The sequence below is a fragment of the Marmota monax genome, unplaced genomic scaffold (assembly GCF_021218885.2).
Source record: "Marmota monax isolate L192 unplaced genomic scaffold, Marmota_monax_Labrador192_F-V1.1 WCK01_AAM20220418_F8-fsc00077, whole genome shotgun sequence".
NCBI classification, from domain to species: domain Eukaryota; kingdom Metazoa; phylum Chordata; class Mammalia; order Rodentia; family Sciuridae; genus Marmota; species Marmota monax.
In genome coordinates, this window is record NW_026694610.1 from 714065 (window position 1) to 737170 (window position 23106).

At 46.2% G+C, this 23106-nt stretch overlaps 1 protein-coding gene across 1 annotated transcript in view; it reads right to left on the reverse strand.

Moving 5' to 3' along the window:
* Positions 1-7488: 7488 nt before the first annotated feature.
* Egflam (EGF like, fibronectin type III and laminin G domains) overlaps positions 7489-23106 on the reverse strand; it is a 174171-nt gene continuing 158553 nt past the window's right edge. The window contains exons 19-23 of the mRNA XM_046422288.2: positions 22365-22443; positions 19465-19608; positions 12653-12736; positions 9442-9545; positions 7489-8608 (exon numbers count right to left, since the gene is read on the reverse strand). Of these exons, the coding sequence (XP_046278244.1) occupies positions 8454-8608; positions 9442-9545; positions 12653-12736; positions 19465-19608; positions 22365-22443 (566 nt within the window). The 3' untranslated portion in view covers positions 7489-8453. The remainder of the gene's footprint in view (positions 8609-9441; positions 9546-12652; positions 12737-19464; positions 19609-22364; positions 22444-23106) is intronic.

Consider the following 23106-nt stretch of genomic DNA (forward strand, 5'->3'; position numbering starts at 1 on the left):
TCAGCTGAGCATGGCTGGCTCAGAGAAGCCTTTTCCAGTGCCCTCATGGTCTCAGGCCTTTAGCAGCCTTCTTATCTCCCCACAGCACCATGCACCATTCTGAAGCTTTATTTAGAAATTAGAATTGAAGGGCATCGTCACAAACATTCATGGAGTTTGACACAATATCTGCCATGTGTCAGGTGCTTAAAATTTTTTTTTAATGTGTCTTGAAAAAAGATAAGTGATCTAACATTTTCTGGTTATTAGAAAATTGTAAGAAATACTCTCCAACTATGGAAAGATGGGGGCAGGGAAGGAAGAGTCCTCAATTAAACTTCTGTCCTTGGAACAGAGTGAAGGAGCCCTGTGGAAACTTAGGGCAGATCTGAGCCATTGTGTCTTGATAGCAGGTGTTCAAGTATGTACTGACAGTTACCTTTTCTCTCCTGAAGGAAATTTGCCTTCATCCTTTTATCTCTCAGACAACAGCCAGTGGGGGATAAAATGCAATCAAAGAGTGACATCAGGTCGGAGCACATTTATATACTGTTCACAGTCACAACCCTGTCCCATCTCCTCTTCAGCTGGAATTTACTTTCATTCTCTAAGGGTCAAGTTTTCTGTGTACTTCCAACTTAATGGGGACAACTTGCATGACCAAGTGATCCACTTCTGTCCCAGCCTCTCTTCTCTCAATTTTATAGCTGTTCCTCCTGGAGTCAATCTTCAGAATGCCCCACATCTCCAACATCAGCTTTGTGGTTAGGTAAGCCCTGATTCTTTCCTTGAACACAACTGCTGTAGACTCCTGCTCCACCCAGAAGTAAAGCATATCTCTTCTCTATATAGAAAAACTCTTCCCTTGGCCCAAGGATCTGGGCCCATGGTGGGCCTCTCTAAACTTATAGTCAGACCTTACAAAGTTAGGAGAGAGCCCTCTGTGCCAGCTCCCAGTGAGGACTCTGACTGGCCTGGCTGGTCACGTGTCCATCCTTAGCCAATCCTGTGGCCAGGCCGAGGTCCTATTCCAAGGCTATTTTAATAAGAATTGGAGAAAGTCCAGTCCCCCAAAAGAAAGGAGTGATATCCTGAGTGGATAAAATAATAAAAACTCTTAAAGAAAAACAAGGAAATAGATAAAAAGAAAATTACATGATTTTAGCGTTTGTTCTTCACATTTTACTTTTTATAGACACTTTTCCTGTATGAATATATGTGTGATATGTACACAAACACTTACATAGAGGCATATTGTGCATATATATAAGAGAATAATAGTTGTATGTTCTAATTTGGAACTTGATTCTTCAGTATATTTTTTTTAATCTTTACATTATCAATGAATTATTTTTATGTCACTGTTCTATGAACATAAAAAATTCCAAAGCAACTGAATTACTTTAAGTCTGTATTCTGGGATTTTTTTTTTTTTTCATATTGCTCAGATTTTTTACCAAACAGTAGATAACTTTGAAAATCGGGAAAAAGTGTTTGGCAAGAGTGTGGTCAGAATGAAGGAACCACCCTCGAATTTCATTCTGGGTCCCTTTGGCACATTGTGATAACTCTCAAGGCAACCTTTCTGTGCCATAAAATATGGTCTTTTGCAACTAACTAATGAAGATTTGGATAAAGAGCAGAATTTTGCATACTTGGTGTTTCCTCTAAGATGAGGTGACCAACAGGAGCTGGGAGCAAAGGTTGCCCAAGGTCCATGCTCAGTGGCCATTGGAAAAGGCAGCTGCCTGACTCAGTTTCCGCAGTCCCTTGGGCACCCCACCAGCAACTATATTTCTTCTTAGGTCCTTAGTCATTGTCAAAGGTCCTTGGACTCAAGGTAACTAAAATTTTCAGGAACTATAAATAGGAATTTTAAAATAGTTTTATGCTCTGTGAGTGTAGAATTCCCCTACCCTATAAGTCTTTGACTCATCAGTCAGGGAAGTAGCAGACTGCAGCACATCCTTTAGTTGGGATCGAATATGACACAAGGTGAATTTCAGGAAAAATGTTTGGTTGCCAGTGAAGTATTACTTGGAAGTGGGAGAGACTGAAAGGAGAACTGGTAAGAGTTGAGGCAGGCAGGATTCTAAGAAGGCCCCAGAAGTCTTGCTCACTGATGTGGTGGGCTCTTGTGAGTACAGTGGGACATCCTCCCACAATTAGGTTACTATTAGTGGATTCAGAGCAAACAAAAAGGGAGACCATCCTGGATCTGGCTGGCTGAATCAGGTGAGCTCTTACAAAAAGGATGGGATCCCCCCTAAAGCTAAAGTCTCCACCTGGTTTTAAAGGAGTGAGTGGCCAGTGAGCTTGAAGAGGGTGCTCCGCCTGACACCTTGATCGGAGGAACAGCCTTCTCCCTGCTTGATATTCCCACCAGCTTCTTGACCAGGGGTTGCTTGGTGAATCACAGGTCCTCAGTAAATGTGAGGCGAATGTGGATGAGTGTCTGGGGAGGGGTAATGCAACGCTCCCGAGGATGCAGACTCATTTTCCTCCAAACAAACCCAAAGCCTTCAAGCACACACCATGGCTCCAGTTTTTCAGGCCAGCTGCAGTCAGTCATGTCACAGCAGATAAGACCCCCTAGTTCTGGGCAAAAGGCCTTATCACCCCAGCCCCATTGAGAAGCTGGAATGGCCGATCACTCAGGCTGCTTCTTCTTTGAGGTCATATGAGTGTGGCCTGGACAAGCAGCGGTGTTATCCATGTTCCACTCTGACAGTGACCCCACTTCATACCTCCCTCCCTAAGCTGCCCTTTGACCCCAAGTTCAGGCAGAACATGGAATGTCCTCTGCTGCTGTGGTGGGTGGGGCTGAGGTCACCAGCGGGGACTAGTGACCCTGCACTTTTGCTCCCCCAGGGCTCTCTCCATCTGATAGTTCACTTTTTCTGCCTTCACTCTCCTTTGGCCAATTTCCTAACCGGGCTTCCCTTAGCTCACCCCTTGGCCTGGCGCCTCTTAGTTTGGTTATTTAATGAATTTAAGTGGCAAATTCCTTGACCATCCCTGGCCTTCCTGCTCAGAGACATTCCAGTCCAAGTCCTCTCATGGCCAAGTCAAAGCCGCAGGCCCTCAGGACTAGGCTGTTGAAGGAAGCCATAGCCTTTGGTTGGGCCCCCGTTTAGAGGTGGACGGCAAGGACATGGGGGAAGGCCACACCACATGTCGGGAAATTTCCATACCTTGGTACGCTGTTTGGATCTTAAGCAAAGCACAGAGACAAGATCAACAAACGGTAAAGCAGAGAGTTCCTCTCGAATGCTAAGACGTGATGTTCTTCTCACATCTTTCCAGGAAAGGGCAAGTGGTCCTGGGAGCCACACACTTTCTAGGACCAAGCTGTCTCAGCAAGGACATGCAGGGAAACACGGCGAAGCAGGGGACGTTCCCCTACTGTCTGCCCCACTCTTTTAGCTCCTGGTTTGGCCAGGCAGGAGTGGGCCCAGGGGAAGCACACTGCCATCCAGAAATAATTTGCTACAACTCCCCTGAGCTAAGGAGGTTGTTTGTGGAGATGAAGGAAATGCAGAAAAGGGAAAGGATTCGATCCAGGCCCAACTTCCTCTGGCGGGGCCTGAATCCCACTCTGATCCAATAGCTCTAGTATCTGCTTTTAGATTCGCTGAACTCAGGAGCCTTGGGAAGAAGTCTTTCTCATTGAAGCTATGTTGAGACACTGGCAAGCAGCCCCTGGGAACTGGCCTCTGCACGGATCCCCCTCACCCCTGTGAATAGACTGCCCAGGACTGCTAGTCTGAGGAAGCCCCCTCAATGCCAGTTAATAATCCTGGCATCCTGGAGCAGCTCATACCAGACTGAAGGGCAGGCAGGGTAAGGAGAGAAGAGTTCCCTAGTGCAGTATCATGGTTTCATCTTCATGGTGGATGAATGGGCAAGTCATCTAGTGCTTTTGGACAGCTTCTCTCTCCCCAAGTCAAACCGGCCCTGCCCATCTGCTTTGACCATCACAGAAGGAGGACTGTTAAAATCAAGTATGTGAACATTCTTTGAACGTGAGGTTGAGGTGCAATTAATTACTCAGAGGGCCTATCCCAGAAGCCAGTCAGACTGTGGAATCGGATTAGTCATTTTACTGGCCCCAATGGGGCCACCTGCGAGCTGGAACTTCCTAAGGACAGCCTGTTAACTTTCACAGAAGCCCACTAGCTACGATGCTTCCACAGACTTGGTACTTTGTGGCCTCCTGATGGCTGAGGCAGGCCCACTTTAATTTCCTTCTTTGTTCAGTGTGTGCTGTGTGCACCTGACTATGATGCAGTTGAACAAGCCACAATCTCCATGCTGAGAAATAACTGTGGCTCGGTGGTAGAGCACTTTCCCAGCATGCAGGGGGCCTTTACCTTCCTGAGGCAGCTACTGTGCTGTGAGTTCCTAGGCTGAGCAGAGGCTGGAAGAGGCAGAGAGGAACGGGAAGCAGCTGAGGCTTTGTCCAGGCTGATGCCTTGCCTTTCTCTTGGAACAGGAATTTCAGTCTTAGCTGGGGCCCCTGCAGGCTGCCCTTGGGCGATTCCCCTCCTGGAAGAATGGCCTTCTGGGGTTGGGGGGCTAGTTGTCAGAGCCTAGTGAGGGGCTAGGGACCCCTCCTCCTCCCTATTCTTTTTCCTTTGGGAACTTGCAGTGCTAAAAACAAGCTTTCTGAGAACCATATTTTTCTGGGTTAAAGGTGAAAAATGCCGCGTTTCCTCCAAGTGGAACGCACTCAGCCTGCCAGCTCTGGGCACATTTCCGAGATCCTTCCTCCCACTCAGGGAGGAGACAGCTCCCTGTGAGGCGGGAGGGGAGGCAATGGGAGGCGGAGGAGAGGAGTGGAAGGATGTCGGAAGCAAAGTGCTAGTTATTGTGAAGCCCAGGCAGGGAGTGAGTGGAAAGCAGCAGGCCTGTTTGTGTTGGAGCAGGCCTGGAGCTTGGGACTGGACTGGGTCAGAAAAATAAAGGCAAATAAGAGGGCCAGAGAGCAAGGCAGCCATTCAGAGAGGTGGCCCAGGGCCAGACAAGCTTCTGGGCAGTGTGGGGACCCAGAAGACCCCACCGAGCTTCCTGAGGCAGACCTCCCAGGGGTCCTGGAGGAGACAGACGGGATTGCAAAAGTCCATTTGTATAGGAAAAGCAAGATCACTACCTTCCCTTGTCCACCCCTATGGCCTTGCTCAGAACCTGAGGGAAGTTCTGGGGAATTTCCTCAGATTCTGATTGTAGACAAAAGTTTTTCAGGAACCCATGTCTCACAATATCTTTCCTCTGCAGGACAGGGATGGAATGAAACTCGGAGCTCCCTGGAGGCTCCCCAAGAACCCAGCCAGCCTTCTCCAACCAGCCTCTCACCACAGCAGCTACCCAAAAGCCAAAGCAGAGATCCGGAGTCCCTGCTGGTCCCTCCTCAGAGCAACAATCGACTGTCAAGTGTCAGCAACAGGTGGAGGACACATGGATAAGGGAGACAGGCAGGTAGATAGGGTACGGGAGAGGCAAATGCTACTCCTATGAAACCTGGTCTGGCCAGTCACTGAATACTTCATAAACCTGTCCCCAGCTCCAAGGGTCCCTGCAGAAGAGCTGAACTTGGGGTGGCCACCTCAGGTCTACCATACCACTCATTTCAACAGCATTGCTTGTCGTGGAGGACTGGCCTTGTTAATGGTCTGGATTTTTCACCCCTCTTTGAACTCACTCAGTTTTCCAGGTGACTAAGTAGGTCCTCCCACTATGGCGAGGTGTCACTGTATCGCCACGGAGGTGGAGTCTATTTCTTCCATCTTTTGAACCTACAGACTTTGACTAATTGGATGTGGCGGAAGCATCATGTGGGCATGCTGCACTTACTGTAAAAGGCCCAAGGCCTTTACTCGGGCCCTCTGGTCCTCCTTCACCATCAGGAGAAGGGGACACTCATGCTAACCCGCTTGTCACAGAAGGAGGATGAGAGACACATGGAACAGACTCAAGTTACCTTACCACCCCAGCGGAGGCCACCCTAAGTTAACAACCCCCACACATGGGATTGCATCCAGCTGAGACCAGAAGAAGGGCTTAGTCAACCCAGAGCCACCAAGCTGCTCACTCAGGGTGAGTAGGCAATAAACACTTACTGCTGTATGCCACGGAGGTTTTGTGGTTACTATGCACCATCACTGTGGCAAAAGGTAACAGATACACTTAGAGAGCTGGGACATCACAAGCCAAGCAGAATCCTTCCCAGCTCTCTTGCCCCTAGAACTGAGGTCTAACTTCAGTTTGAGGTTAAGATCTTTTTCTTCACCGCCACCTCTGATATAAACTGATCCCACATTTTCCGGATTTGTCCTCAGAGAGGATGGACAAGCCTTGTTTCAAGCTTGGGATACACTGTCTCTGACCCTGTATTCCTATCCTGGCCCCCCACCGTCTTCTTGGGTCCCTCTACTCTGATGCTCTCTCACCTACGGGATCCCTATTGCCTTAATCCTAAACCAGGTCAGCGCCTCCCCTCAGCTCCAGCTGCTTCCCACCCAGAGAGAAAGTGCTTCCTAGTCCTCTGCAGTTTCCACACACACACCCCACACCTTCATCCCTGGGTCACTGCCTTTTTCTCTGGATAACTCTTGCATGGAACAAGAGCTCATCTGCAAGGCAACCCTCTGACTTCAGCTCAGCTGGCTATTTTGCTAAAGATTTTTTTTTTCCCTCCAGCTGGAGTCAATCCATTGCAAATGTGCTGTAAAAGCAATTCCATTGTATACTGGGAAGTACTGGCCCCAGCATTCTCCAAGGAAAAAGTGCTGGGGTGATGGTGATTGGAGGTGGCAGGGCATACTTCCCACCAGGTGCCTTATCTCCCCATCCTACTCACAAGGTGACACACATAGCAAAGGATAATCATTATTGTTACTGTTGTCATCATTTACCCATCGAAGGATAGGTAGGTGGGGATCCTGGTGTTGGAAGGTTCTCAAAGACAGGAGGCAGAAGGTTGAAGTGCAAGGTGAACCTCTCTAGGGTATCTATTCATCTTTTAGGATTTTTCATGTGCCTAAAACTGTGCTTTTTGCACAAAGCTCAAAGCTTTTTGCTGAATGAATGCTGCACAAACAAGAGTGGGGTCATGCCTGGGACTAATTATAGGCTCTTGCATCAGATTTCCCTCCTCTTTGGGGATGCATTCATCTCACCTTTCCCTTAGCAAACTTTGCATGGGGATCTGCCAGTGAGCCAGCTGCACATGGAGTCACATGTGTGCTAGCAGAGGGACACAGCTGACAGTGCACAAAGAAGCTTCGTTTCTCTGGTTCTTGTCCAGAAGCTTGGCCCATGCTAAGGGCACATCCCCCACTCCCTGTACAGCTTGGAATCACCGGCTGCCTTAGTGTCCACTTGTGAATGTGACCTCTGTGAATCAGTATCATCTCCATGAATGAATGAATGAATGAATGAATGAGTTCTAGTCTTCTTCATCCCCTTTATTCAAGTTTACTAAAGATATTCCCTTTTCTTGAAACAGAATGACAATGACCCACCTTGGTAACACATATTCCTTTTAATCTGCTTATTTTGGAAAGCTTCATATTCATCCCCTAGAACCAACATGTACCAAAAAAGAATGGTCAGCTTCCCGAGTCACCTCCTCCACTCCATTGATACCACAAATGACCCCAAGTCTCCTTTGGGAGAAAATTTTTAGGAAAGTGTGCAAGAATTAGGGTATACTACCAGCATACCCTAAGGTATACCGTGTAGACAGTCTGCAGCTATAAAAATAGACACATACAAAAGTACAGCTACAAAATCACGGGGCCCATTTTCTTAGATTGATATTATAAAAAGTAGGGATTTCACATTAAAGGTACACTTGGGGAGAGGGGCCGCATTATGACCATGATTCTATGTTTAATCTTCCCCACCCTTTATTTTCATGGAACAGTGAGAGCCCTTTGGGCCAGACACCAGAGAGTGGAAGGGATTAGGGCCAAGGTGGGAAATTCAAAGTTCAAGGTCACACAGTCATTCTGCTGTGAGTAAGTGTCATGAGCCAGGGAAGGACAAGTATTTTAATACTGCTCTGTGGGCTCATGCGAACTCTCTCAATCTCTCTCTCTCTCACTCTCTCTCTCTCTCTCTCTCTCCTCTTCTATGCACTATGAATCACAACACAGTCATTCAGTTACAGCAGACAGGCTCTGGAATTTGCATTGATGTGTGATCTCTGGCAGACTCCACGCATTCAAAGGACAAAGTCCGTTGCTTCCGACACACAGTGCTCCATTGGGTTTGGCCCACAGAGTGTCAGCAGGGTAGGCCACCCAGGGCCTCCTGTCTTGGTGCTCAGTTTCCCATCAGGGTGTACTTTCCCCTTGATGAGAGGAAACACACCTGGTCCCCGGGCCTCTGTGTGTGGCAGCGGGCAGGGTCTCAGGGCCCCTGGGACTCTCAAGATAGAGGCTCTGTCCCCTGGGCAAGGCCAGATGGTGTTACTTGGCTCCACAAGTGTTGATGTTCTTCCCATCTGCAGCATCTTCCACGAGGGAAATGTGGTAATCGGTGGACAGAGTGAAATGAGAGATGCAGCCCACGAGGCCTCTCATGTACTGCCTGTTAGTGTGCAGAGCGATCTCCTTCATTCCACCTGCCAGGAAGCCACAAGGAAAAAAAGAGTATGTAAAAGAGTAAGAAAAAAAGTATGTCAAAAAAAAAAAGTATGTCAAAAAAAGAGTATGTCAGCTGTGCAAGTTGGGGCTTCCCTGTGGTGCACCTGAGTGTCCACTGACATCCCTTGGTTGATAGGACAGACTGTCCAGTGTAGCACATCTATTTTATCATTGTCCTTGAAGGAACAGGCTCACTTGGATCAATTTCATACACAGCAAAAGGGTACAAATACACAACTCACAGTGTGGCTCAAATGAACACCTGGAAACCAAATTAGTAGTTAGTGAATTTTGAGATGTTGTATAATGTTGACAAAATGTTGTGTCATTGGAGGTGATAGCATCTTAAACCAAAAGAGATACACTGATATTGAATGCTTTCAATGAAGTTCACTTGGAAAATATTTAAAGATATCTTTTCCTTTTTTTTGTGTTCTGTATTAGCGGATTATAAGCCATTTATAGATATGCTACTCATTCTATTTTGAGGTGGACCAGAAAGATCCTACTTCCTCAGAGAGAATTCCTAGAGCTATATTTAGCAGGTTCCTGTTCTATAAACAAGAAAAGCATGGTTTTCCTGGTGGATCTGTCCAAAGCACAGAGCATCTGAGTAAGTCCCTTCCTGTCCCCTAGGCCATGAGTCAGAAGTTCAGAAAATGGAAGAATGGAATATCAGGACAGCTTCCTGATTTCCAGATATTTCACTGACCTATCCCTGGCACAACAAACAGAGAACTTGCAAAAAAAAAAAAAAAAAAAAAAAAAGCCCTGACCTGATCTAGATTTGGCCACCATGAAGGTCACTTACCCACATACAGAGGTCCGTTGATGTTGAGTTGTCTCATCATGCCAGGTGATTTGCCTGTTCTGGCTCCGTAGTCATCCACGGTAATCTTTCCTGACTGGCCATCCCTGCAAAGGAATGTAAAACAAAACAGAATGCTATTTTTGGAGCTAATTCAATCATTTCAATAAAAAGGTATCAAATCACTACCACATGCCAGGGCTGCCAAAACCCAAAGTGGTGGCTTCTGCAGCACTAGGGGTGGGCACTGGCCCAGGCCCCCTTCTTGACAGCCACTCTTCTGGCACTGAATTGAGGGAGCTTTCTCCTGTCTGCCTGCTCCCTACAGTCCATGCACGGATCCCCACTTTGGAAGTGCATTTCTGGACTCTCATACCTTCATGCTGTGATGAGCAATGTCCCCAGTCACTTGCCTTGTCTGCTCTGCCTTTGAATTTTTCATTATTCTAAAATATTGCATTTTTTTTTGCTCACTATATTTCATTAATTCTAAGATTTTTTTTTTCATTCTTCTATTTTAAAAATGAAGATACTGCCTCTTTCTATTATAGCCCTATCATTATACCTAGTGGTTGCGTTCATTTTGACAAAATCATATGTGCATGGAGCTTGATTCACTCCATTTCAGTCCCTGTTCCCTGACTGTCCCCTCTTCCCCTCATTTTTTCCCTTCCCCTATTCTCCTTCCTCTACTCTACCGATCTTCTTTTGCTCACTTATTTATTTTGGATTGGTACTTTCTGCACATAAGTAAAGGTGAAATTCCCTGTGGTGTATTTACATATGCGCATCATGTGATTTGGTTACATTTATTCTGTGTTTTCTCCCTTTTCCTGCCCCTCTTGGTTTCCTTCTTCTACTCCACTGACCTTCCCTAAAGAAATTGTCTTCTAATCAGTGGCATGTTTGAAAAACAAGTGATCCTGCCTTCCAGTATCATATCTAATGTCCTTGTTCATGGTGTATGTTACTTATTGTCTGTTGCCTCCCAGTAGAATCCAAGACCAGGGCAAGGACATCAGTTTTACTCAGTGTTGTATTTCATGTGTCTTGAATGGTATATGGCTTGTAACAGTAGACGAATGAATAAATGAATTTATGGAGCTTCAACATCCTCATCTGAAATGGGAATAACCATGCTCATCTTCTAAAGCTCTTATGGGGATCAGATGTCGTGCATGCCAAGTACAGAGCATGGTACCTGATACATATCTTGCTTTACAAAGACTGGTAAAAGCATGTGTTGCTATTATCAACATCATCATCGTATAATAATTCTTATCCATGAAGAGAAGACCATAGAATTTAGACTGCTATGAATATTAACTAAGATAAAATATAGGGTGTAAAGTATCTGGCCACTGAAGATGTCTATTAAGTGAGAAGTTTTCTCTCTTCTGCTAGGAATAATGCTTGCCAGACCAGGATTACCCAGAGCAAGACAGAGTACAAGTAGAGCCCCTCTTAGGGATCTCCTCTCTGTTGATTCTCCCATCTTTGACTTTGGAGTCTGTAACAGAGAATTAAGATGTCCACCCACCCTTCTTGCCATGGTTTATATGCTTGGCTTTGAACCAGTTCCCACTTAGATCTGTTATACCATCTCTTCTCGGCTGTGTGCTCGTAACTCGTGATATCTGCTTGAATCCTCCCACCCATACAGTTCCTGGACTCAGCTCATTTTGTTCCATCCTCACTGCAACCTAAGACCCACTAGAAATGGTATCAAGATGCCAATAGGAAGTCTTACAGCTGCAGAGCCAGCCGCATGGTGCCACTCTGCCACTCTGACATCTGAAGTTATTTGGAGGAACATTCCCCTGCCTTGTCCCTTCCAAGTCCAAAATCCTAGTTGTGGTAGGCTGCCTTGATCTAGGCTCTGCCCATAGCAGTTGTATAGTCTTAGGAAAGTCACTTAACATCAGTTTCCCCAGATGATATTAAAGAAGGACCTGGTGTCCCCACCACTGTGTATCTTGATACACATAATCAAACCACAACAATTGTGCATGTTTTAATATCCTTCTATAACATGTATTCTACCAACCATCTCTACCCAAGGAAATTGAGTGCGGGGTGCTTTGGTCCCTGATGTCCCCAGAGAAGGAATTGTAGGGATTGAGGGCAAATGGAGTTAAGAACTGACACATTTCAAATTCCTTTGGATGCTTCTGTGCAAGTCCTTATAAAGATGGTACCGAGAGAGAGAAATGAGGAACTCAGAAGGCACATGGTTTGGAGTACTCTGGAGTTAGATTTGACTTTGTATATTTGACTTCTATTCTAGAACAAATTTGAGATGCACTCTTGTTTGTATTCATCATGGGAAAACATTTATGTTTTCAACAAGACAGAGTTGGGGTTTCATCAACATCACTACACATCTATCTCGAGTGGTTTCTACTTGGCAGCAGGTAAGCACAGCTCTGATTCTGTATCCTCACACCTCCGCTATGGTATCAAAGTCAGGCACAGTGGTCAGAGCAAGGCTATTCCCATCCAGCCTATACGTAAGCTAAGCAGGAAATTGACCCTGCTGAGCCCAGTATTTCTCAGGCCTCACCTTTGACTTCACCCATAGACTTCCCCAGACAGGATTCATCTTCTGGGTCCTTCATCTAACACACAGTACTGACACTACCAGTACTGACCCACTATTTGGCTCCTGAAAATGTACTGTTAGGAACATAGATGTAAGGAATAAAACTAAAACTGTAAAGAAGAGCAAAAGAATGGCTCACCTAAAGAAAATCAGAAGTTGGCATAATGACTCCTACTGAGGAGTGAAATACATGCATGGGGCCCTGTGAACCACATTGGATTATAAGGGTCTAAAAACGTAAAACAAAGAGAACAGTAGGAATGCCAATAGGAAGTCCTACAACTGCAGAGCCAGCCGCATGGTGCCACTCTGCCACTCTGACCTATGTGGGGGGGGGTACCTTCTTTGAAGTCCTGGAACCTCATTGCACTATATTTTGAGGCCTTCCTCAGTTTAATCATTGGAGAGTTTTTTTTTTCTCCAGAAAGTCACCATTTCTTACAGAAGTGGGGTTTGACCTCTGGCCTGTGAGTGTCAGTGGGGGGGCACAGCTGGGACTTGGGGGATGCCAGGCAAGGCTGGGGAACAGGACAGTGGGACTAAAGGAGAACTGGACTCCACCTCCCAGTATGGCCCAGTCGAACTCTGCCTCTCACGGGGCTAGGTGCTCACCTGACAGCCTTGACCCGGTGCCACCGGCCATCATTGAAGGAGCCGTTCACCATGATGGATGCCACACCACTGCCCAGGTTGTAGCTAAGGGTGTTGGAGAAGAACAAGACAGTGAACAGAGTAAAACCCTGAAGCACAGACACATACCCATTCACAGAGGACTCTCATTGCAAAGTGTTTCTTGGGAAGGCAGCATGCAGTTTCCTTAACACAACACAAGGTATTCAATTTTCAGGTCACCCATAAATGAATTCAGGGAGCCATGAATTTTGTTTTTAATTTTCAATTGTGATAAAATGCCTAGAGCACAACATTTACTATCTTAACCAGTTTTTAGTATATAACTGAGTAATGTTACACCTCTGTACAACTAATCTCCAGGACTCTTCTCATTTTACAAAATAAACACTGCACCTGTTAAATAATAACTCCCCATCCTTCCCTCCCTCCAGCCCCTGACACTCCCCTCCCACTCTCTGTCTGGATTTGACTATTCTACATACCTCATGTAAGTGGACCATGACATGCTTGTCTTTTGGGGCTGGCTTACTTTGCTTGGCCTAACATCATCAAGGCTGATTTTTTTTCTTTTTAAGCTCATGGGTTGGAAGCATCAGCACTATAATTATATGCTCAGCATATACTATCAGGGATAATGAAAAGGACTTTTATCATTTGCAATGTGATATACTAGGTTGAATAGTGTTCCCCCCAAACTTTTAGATTCTATTCAGATCCTAAGAATATGACCTTATTTGAAAACAGGGTCTTTAGTTAGTTAGTTAGGATGGTAATTAGTTAAGGTGAGGTCACACTGGATCAGGGTGACCATAAATCCAATATGGCTGGTATCCTTTTAAGAAGAAGGGACATGGCCACACAGAGAGGCACACGGGGAGAATTCCATGCGATGATGAAGGCAGAGACTGGAAAAACACAGACAGCTATAAGCTAAGTAACAGCAAGGATCGCCAGCACCCTCAGAACTTCAGGGCAGGGAACGGGTTCTTCCAGGCCCTCCAGGAAGGACCAGCCCTGGCAACACATTGCATTTTTAATCTGCAGAACGGTGAGGGGGGGATTTTTATTATTTTAAGCCACACGACTTGTGGTAATTTGTTACATCAGCCCTAGGAAACTAACACAAGTGTTTCATTTGTTTTTGTTTTTTTGAAACAGAACATTGACAAGTAGCTGTGCCCTAAAGAGATTAAGAGAATTTGCCTAAAATTGCAAAGCTAATGACTAGAACTTGAACTTGGTGTATTATCTGCCCCATTCCCCATTTTACTCTGATATCAGGTACCGCCTGGTACCTTCCAATTTTTTATTTCAGGTCCCAGATGCCCTGATACCCTAAAGGTATCAGAAGACGTGAACATGTTGTTTACCAGAGAGAAAAATCCCTCCTAATCCAATGTTCATTCAATTATTCTAATTTAATTCAATTCAACAAATATTTAGTGAGGTGACTACTCTCCCTTGGGCATTGGGGCAACTGCCTGGTCCTCACTTGATAATATCATAAACCCTATGTGATCAGGCTTCTCATGTTCTACCGGGGGCAGCTTGTCCCTCATCTCATGAGAGGAGGTGTCTCTCCTTCACCCCACACCCAAGAAACAGGACTGTGGGGAAGAAAACCAGGGCACTCACACACTCATTCTGAGAGCCGTGCAAGAGCAGAGGGCTCTGGGCTTTCCCCAGAGAAAGTGCCACGTAGGTCATTCTTTCATAACAGAGGCTCAAAGAAGTCACACAGCCAGTTGGCATCTAACTAAGAATAGACCTCACAATGACTTGACCAACCACGGGACAAAGCTGCCACCCCGACCTTGACACCCCCACTGTTTTCTAATGAAATTGCCCACATTGTGTCTCCTTGTACAGAGCAGCCTGGGGGTGGATTGTTCAGATTTCATTAAGTGGAGGCCAAATGCTTACTGAAGAAATGTATGACTCTGAAGCCAATTTAGGAGCTGGTTGGCAGACACTTAGCTGGATACTACATGTGGCTCTTCTATCTGAGGTGGCAGAGCATGGACCCTGTGTTCCAATGACCTGCCTGCATCCCCAGACTTGCTATTTTATTTTTAGTCTGTGATCTTGGGCAATTTGCATCCTCTTTCTGAGACTAAATTTCCTCATGTGTAAACTGCAGGTAAGAATACCTTCCCTAAAGGATTGCAGGTATGTTAAGTAAGATAGCCTTATGGTTTGGATGTGAGGTGTTCCCCAAAAGCTCACGTGTGAGACAATGCAAGAAAGTTCAGAGGAGAAATGATTGGACTGTGAAAGTCTTAACCCCATCAGTGAATTGATCTCTGATGGGACTAACTGAGTGGTAACTGGAGGCAGGTGGGATGTGGCTGGAGGATGTGGTTAACTGGGGGCGTGGCTATGGGGTATGTATTTTGTATCTGGAGCATGGAGTCTGCTCTCTCTACTTCTTGATCATCATGATGTGAGCTGTTTCCCTCTGCCACACACTCCACCATGATGCTCAGCCTCATCTGGAGCCCCAAGAAATGGAGCCAGCCTTCTCTGGAGTAAGACCTCTGAAACCATAAGCCCTCAAATAAACTTTTCTTCTTCTACAATTGTTCTGGTCAGATCTTTCAGTCACAGCAGTGAAAAAGCTGACTAAAACAGCAAGGCACATAGTAGGAACAAACAGACAATCCTAGCACCCCAGACACCTGAAGCACTTAGTGTGCTTGAATATGGGGATCACAATACATGGTGAGGAACCAGCGGGAAGGAGAAAGTCGTCACCCATAGTTAAATTCGTCCAGGTTCTGGAGGAGTGGCCATGTGTGAGTGAATCCCAGGCTATAAACACATCAGGAACAACCAGATCTCAGAATCCAGGGTCTGGTCTGGGGAGGCTGGGCTGGAATGTGCTTATGGGCCAGTGAGAGACACCTTTGCAGTTGTATCAGGTCCCACCTGGACCAGGGTGGGCTTTTTCCCCTTCTCCAGCCGGATGGCTTTCCTGTTCATGCAGAGGACAGAATGTGCTTAAGGGAGGGACTCAAGGTGTAGCCCAACAGATGACTGCAGTCATGGGGGTAACTCTATTGGTCTCTCCATGGCCTGACCTTCCAAGCCCCCACCCTGTGTGATTTCAGATCCTCTAAGGAACGCCTGCTTGCCCAGACACACATACCTACCTTGGAATAGCTCCCCCTTTTGTACAATGATAAATGGCTAAGAACAGTGGTTACCTTGGCTGGAGGAGAGATGAGGAAATCTTTTTTGGGTGGGAGAAGTGTTCTATATCTTCTTCTGGGTGGTGGGGGAAACAGCATTTACGTATTTTAAAATTCACTCAGCTGCACACCTAACATGTGTGCCCTGCACATGAGTTATACCTTGGTACCCAAGGGGAACAATGAACCAATGCTCGTCTGATTGCTCTGCCAATGCCTTGTAAGTGGCTTCCAGGATGAGTGATCCACTCGACATGAAGTTGTAGTAAAGGCCACAGGGCTGGGCACCAAGGTGGGCACCAGGAGGTGCCATCAGGGAGGCCATCTGGAAACCACTTGGCCACCTCCATGCTTTCATGGGATGACATTTTTAATCATGTCCCTTTAAGCTGTGGCACAGGGCACCTGGCTAATGTCAGATCCCTCACCTTTCTCTGCTGCGTAAAAATGTTACAGGGTCAAAATTAGTGGGAAAGAATGTCAGGAAGCTTGACATTCAGAATGTCAGTCAAGTGACGTTCGTAAACCCTCCCAGGATGTTTTATGTTCCACATATAATCACAAAGCAAAATGAAACAAAGCAAAAATAAAACAGAAAACCACACTCATTTTAGCTAAAACCTTTGATTTCCTTTTTTATGTTCAACCTTGACCAAAACTATGAGTAATTTTTTTTAGAGTTCCATCGCTCTTGTCTGTTCTCTGGCAGAAGGGCTTTGAGTCCTAAATTAGCAAAAGGAACCTGCATTTAGGTGAAGGAAGAAAGTCTAGAAAGTTAAGAGGCAATTTCATCATCTTCTTCTGTTTGCTCTGAACCTGATTCAAACACTGAAACCTCAAGAATGGTTTGTCCACCCTGTAAAAAAGTTTACTCTCTGGGCTCTACTGATGTAAGGTCCTCAAGGCCAAGACAGCTATATTGTTAACAATAACTATAATGGTAATACTAACCAAATTTAATGAAGCAATTATATCAATGCTAACTTTCTTGCCCATGTTATCTTTCTGAGGCAGGGGGCTTCCAGAGCCCAGAAAACACTTAACTAACCATAGTAATTTTTAATTATCATTATCTCTAGTAACTAGTTGTTCTAGACCTCACATTAAGTCCTTTACAGGAATGAATTCATTTAATCCTCCATTTAATCATGTACAGATGAGGGGACAGAAACTCAAGAGAGGTTAGGTAACTTGCATGAGATCACACAGCCATGGGTTTCGGGCATGTCTGATTCCAAAGTCACTTCAGACCCTGCTTCTCAAGCTGTGGTACCCGGAGTCACTTGGAGTGCTTGTTTCCAATGAGAACCCAGTGCCTATCCATACCTATTTCATCAGAATCCCAGGAAGCTGGCACCACAATCTATCTTTGAAACCAGCTGCTGAGTGCCCCTCTGCATGCTGGCATTTTTAAGCCACCAGCCTACACCATAATTGCTCTCTGACCCAGCCCAGCACTTCCATTGGTCTGTACTGAGTGGGAGGGTGGCTGGTAGCCGTCCAGAAGAAGGTGATTCAGTTGGGCAGCAATGGTGTGGCTGTGGGCCCAGCACTGACAGCGACCTCAACCCAGGCTCCCTGGTGTATCTTACAGAGGATACAATCAGGTCTCCAGGATTAAAAGAAAAACATGGGGACCATTTTCAACAACCTGAGAAAGAAATGGTAACTTCAGAACCATGAGGATGGAGAGCAGCTGTTGGAAGGCCTGGGGGAGGGTGGGGGAGAGGGCCAGGGGGAGGGTGAGAGGGAGGGGCAGGGGGGCATTTCCTTTCCAGAGCTGGGAAGGGAGCCCGTGGGACCTGGGGGGCGCCTCGAGCTTCTCCAGTTTCCCTGTGGGGCTGGAGTGGGTGGTGAATAGACTTTGGCTGGCAGTGCAGGGGGGAAACTGGGCCTTCCCACCCACAGCTCAGCTACTGTTTCGGTTCTCTTTTCTGGGCACAATCAAGTACTTGAGGCCTTGACGAGGTTAACCACAGGAAAACCACAAGAAAATGGCTTCAAGGCAGCCAGCCTGGATCCCGGGTGTGAAGAGCTCGGTTATCTGACCTCTGGGCCAACTAGGGGTGGGCTGGGAGGGGCAGTGGTGTGCTGGCAGCTGGAGACAGTGACAAGCTGCTCCTTACCTGCCCCTGCCAGACTCCAGCTTCAGCCACATGGGGCTACTGAAAGTCCCCAGGATCACAGGACGGAATCCCCTCAGCACGCTCTGCTATTTAAGGGCAAGTGAGATGTTGGACAAGTGACAATTCCTCTCAAATGCCTTTTCTTCAAATTGAAAAGATTTATGTTATCCTCCTCTGGCTCTAAGTAATCCCAGCACAGGGCAGACAAAAGCCCCAGAGTTAAATCTTCATTATCTCCGTGTTCGGCTCTCTTTCCTTTGTCTATTTCACTTCCATTGCTTTCATACCATTTAGCGATCACTTGGGCTCATCACCTTGGGTGGAGGTGATTCAGGTAGGAAAAGCCCAAGAAATGTCTGTCCGTCCGGCAGAGGATCTAAAGAGAGCAGACACTGTCACACCTGGATGGCATCAGAATTACCTGGGGAGGTTACAACATGGCTTACAGGGCCCTGGGCTTAGAGTGCTTGGGCTTAGTACATCTATGATAGGGCCTGAGGACTTGCATTTCTAAGAAAGTTCCAGCTGATGCAGATGCTGCTGGCCCAGGGACCACACTTGGAAAACCACAGGTATAAACGAGCCATTTCTAACCTCAAGTAAGGAAGTGTCATTACAATCTCCAGAGCAGCTTTTTCATATTTCACAAGACAAGCAGATCCTGTCCCACAGAAGCTTGGCTTCCATCCATTGTAGTAGGGAGATACTGTCCAAGTAATTCTTTACAGCATAACTACCCATTTGACACAACTGAGAGCAATCTAAATTCACTAAAAAGAGGTAAGAACTCTTGGGGCTGCCTTATTCGTATCAAGAAGTGCTTGCAAAGATGCCAGTGTTGAGTCCATCTACTACGGCAGGAATCTGTGCTTTGTTCTTCTTGTAGCAGGAGACTGGAAAGCAGGGATTGTCCCCATAGCTAAGGGGAAGCAGCATGGAACTTAAAGCCAGGACTCTTGGAGTTTAGATTTTCACATCTTCCTGAGCTGTTAAGTGTTAAGCTGAGGACTCACTACTATGCTTGGCAGTATCAAAATCCTCTTTTCACTCCTTCCTAATTTGCAAGTGGGGCACCTACAGCAGTAACACACTAGAAGAGGTCACAGCATTGTTCTGCAGAGAGCCATATAATAAATATTTTAGGCTCTACCATACCTTCCTACTGAAACTACTCAAATATGCCATCATCACACAAACATATACACATGAAATATGCATGCATATGTATGAAAGCATTCCAATAAAACTGTGTAGTGGGCCAAATCTGTCTGGCAAGTTATAATTTGCAGTCTACCATCTGAAAACATGGATGCTGAAAAGAAAAATAAGAGACCTCAAACAAACCTGGAGCTTTAGGCCACAGCCAATTGCAGCAGCCTGTATTTTAGCTCCCTGTGGAATTGCTGTAGGCATGATCCGTCCAGTCTGAGAAAGATCACAAGGTGCTGCTGAAGGCAGCCAGAGAAAGGATTACCTGAACACCAGGGCTCCATCCCGAAGGCCCAGGGAAATGAAGTCACTGTTGGGTCTCATGGGGCTGTCTCCCCTCCACATTAACAGGCCATCCTTGACAGTTGACTTAAACCTTATGAATGCATTTGATCTTGATCCTGACACCCTGAAGGAAGTACAGAAACAAGTTCATGAAATTAACCACCAAATGTGTTTCAGAGTGGTCCCAGTTTGTCCCGCCAGCCTGGAACAGCCAGGTGTGAGGACCGTCTGGCATTGCTAGCATGTACTTCCAGGAAATTAGAAAGAGCATCCCCCAGGAGTCACACCAGCAGGCAGCAGTGTCTCCCCCACAGGTATGGGGGGGGGCACTCGTGGAGCCACAGATTAGCAAGATAATGGCCAACACGAAAGTCTCAGGCTGCACCCTGTACACACTTCAGTGTTCCCCTTTCGCTGTCCTATTTCTCAAGGGCCCTTGGGAAACTGCTACCCTCTCCCTAACAGAAAGTTGCCAAGAGACTCAAGAGTCACCTGCTCTGAACTTTGGTCACAGCTGTGGGAAGATTGGCTCTGGCAATGAGTGTTCTTGGGTATAGATCTGGACAGTGATCGAATGAAGGTAAGGTCTGAGACAGGGAAGGGGGCTTGATGGACTAATGGTCTGGAGGGGTGTTGTTATAGTCCTATGGAGAGGAACAGGAAGCTATGAGGACAGAGTGGACTCTAGGCTCTATAGTCAGGGCTGGGAATTGGGTCCCATGATTGTGTGCCTTTATCAGAACTTTGGAAGAACTAACTCAGAAACTCATTTTGACTAAAGTGGTAAGAATAAGCCTGGGATCCTAGAATCAAAGTTGAGACAGGAGTAATATTGAGACAGGATTTAATATTGCTATTAATATGACATGGCACAACTGGAAAAGTGTTTTCTTTAATACCCACCCCTCTGTCTGTCTCACATACTTGGGTCTGAAGCTGTAGGTGCCTTCAATAGTGAACAGTGGAAAGGACTTTTGTCTAGGCTTCCCAGAGCCTGGTCTGGACAGGAAGAGACCAGGTGTGCCTTCCCGTATGGCCTCAGAGTGGTGATGGGGGAGTGTGGTCCACCAGGCCAGGTGTGAAACAGTACAACCAAAGCCCGTTCCCTAGGAAACTGCTACTCCCCAATTTTTATTCAAGGTTCCTTCCCTCCCTGACTTGCTTTTGGAATATAATCAAATCAAGACATTCAAATTTATCTAATCAGTGATTGGTTTTGGAGGAGGCATGTGACTTGCTATTGTCTAACAAAATAAGAGAAAAATTTCCAGGAGGATTCTAAGAAAGAAACTTCTCTTTAATAAGAGACACATGAAAATAAAGAAAGAAAATCTTTTTTACTTCCACTGGCTGTTGCCATATTTTATAACCATCTTATGAGCATCCTAGGGGTAGCTGAGGGATATGCTGAGGATAAGAAGGCAGGCAGATGATGAGATCTGAGTCTTAGATGATACAGTTGATTCTCTGAGTTAATCAACCCAGGATCCAAAGTCCAAACTCCTTGTTATATGAAATAATAAATCCTTTTCATGTTGAAGACCTTGTAGGCTGAGTTTTCTGTTACTTGACATAAAAAGCATCTAACTGAGACAGACCCTGGACTTCTGCCTGCAGCCTCACACACCTGCACATGAACTTCCACACACGTGTGCACACACCATCAGAGTTGCTCTGGCTTGGGGCCTCCCTGTCTCCTCCTTACCAAATCTCTACTTTCCCTGACTGCATGGTGATCTCTCTCTAAGCACTGGAAGCTGACGCTGTAGGCCCCTTTCACACTGTCTCTGGTTCCTGAGGACTGAAGGACCTTTCTTTAGAAGAAGAGCGATGAAGAAGGAAGAGGATCTCTCTTGACTGGGAATACATTTTACCTAAGTCCCTGTGCCAAGGCAACACAGATATACACAAGCTGGGATTAGAGAAAGGAACCAATGTCTGTCTGGTGTGCACTGAGTTCCTGAGGACAGCCAATGTCCCAGAAAAATTTCTCTTCACTATTTTTGTTCCTTGAAAAGCCACCAAGCTCTGCCCTAAGAGCAAAGCTTAAAGATTTGCCTTTGTCTGCTAAGATGCAGTTAACCTGAGGAGAAAGGAAAATTCCAGAATGATTGAGCTGGGGTGGTAAGGCAGATGGCACACTACACATGACCAAGGACCAGTGGAGGGAAAAGAGAGAGAAGGAGGGAACGGAAGGTGCCAAAGACAAGCTTGATGGACAGAGGGTTTGCTGGGTGCAGGCTGTGACCCTTGCCACAGCACAGACTGCTGCCATCCAAGAGCTACAGTAACTTCAGTACAGTGCCGTGGCTCCTGCCATCAGAGATGACAAGCTGCAACAGTGACTGGGGCATCTCCTCATGCCATGTCATTGCGTCTACATGAAGAGAGCAGAGAAGCCCCCACCGAACCAGTCAGAACCTGAAGAAGACATCAGACCTTTATGGATGAAGATGCAGAGTAGGTGCTAACCTAGTGGGAACTGAGCTTTGCTGTGTGTGTGGTTGGGGGAGCAGTTGACCCCTTCTGCAGCTGGGCACAGAGAGAGCCTCAGATGTGGCCACACAACAGCACAGAGCCCAGGGCCACACTCTGCTTCTCAAACCAAAAGCACTGGAAACCCTGGGGGGGTTGGAGAGGGGAGAGGTCACATTATTCTTTCTAGACCCTTTGACCAGAAAAGGTTGGGATTGTGTAACTCTGTTGTTTGGAAGACCGATGTTCTCAAGTTTAGTTTGTTTCGTTCTAGTTTCCATGTTTATTTTATTTGTCTTTTTGCCCCGAGACCACGGCCTTCTTTGGGAATTATCTTCTAACATGAAAGATAAGGAAAAATCTTGGGAAAGATATTGAGAAATTCATGCTATCAAAGCCTGTTACCTCTTGAGGATATCTTGATTGTCATATGTCAGGTAACTGCGGCCAATAAACTGTGGGATCTCGATGGCTTCTGTGATAGCTGGGACAGAACAGAAAACAAGTTATGTAGCATGCCTCTCTCTCGACCTCTCACTCATACACGTGACAGGAACATACCAAGAAAGCCAGACCCTTAAATGTCACATTGAACAACTTCCTCCTGGTTGCACACCCACTTGCATGTTTAGGGCAGACCAGTCGGAGTTGGCGTCTTCCCATTTTCTTCTCCCTGAAGGCTGGCAGTCACTGTCACTGGTCTCAGCACTACTGAGAAGGTCTTGCAATGTGCTGAAACTTGAAGTGCTCCCAGTGATTCTTGGAATCCAAAGAGTAGGGCTTGGGCCATGTGGGGAGCAGCTGGGGATAACCCCAGATCATCGCCAAGCGAGGCAGAGAAAACAAACCCTGAACAAGGCCCACAAGGATTTATTTAATGTGAATCTATCTAAACCCCTTTAGCTATGACCTTGAGAGGTCGATGGGGGAAATGCAGTGTGAGACTTTGACTCTTAGTTTACATCACATTCCAAGTGTGATATTGCAGTCTTCAACCTGATCTCACGAAGAAGCAGGGAATGTGGGGGAAGGGCAGGCTGATTATTCCCATCTTACAGAAGAAGGAAACAAGACACGGAAAGCATCAGGGATTTGCCCAAGATCATCCACTAATGCACCATGAATGGCTAGCTCCCCTTAATTCTGG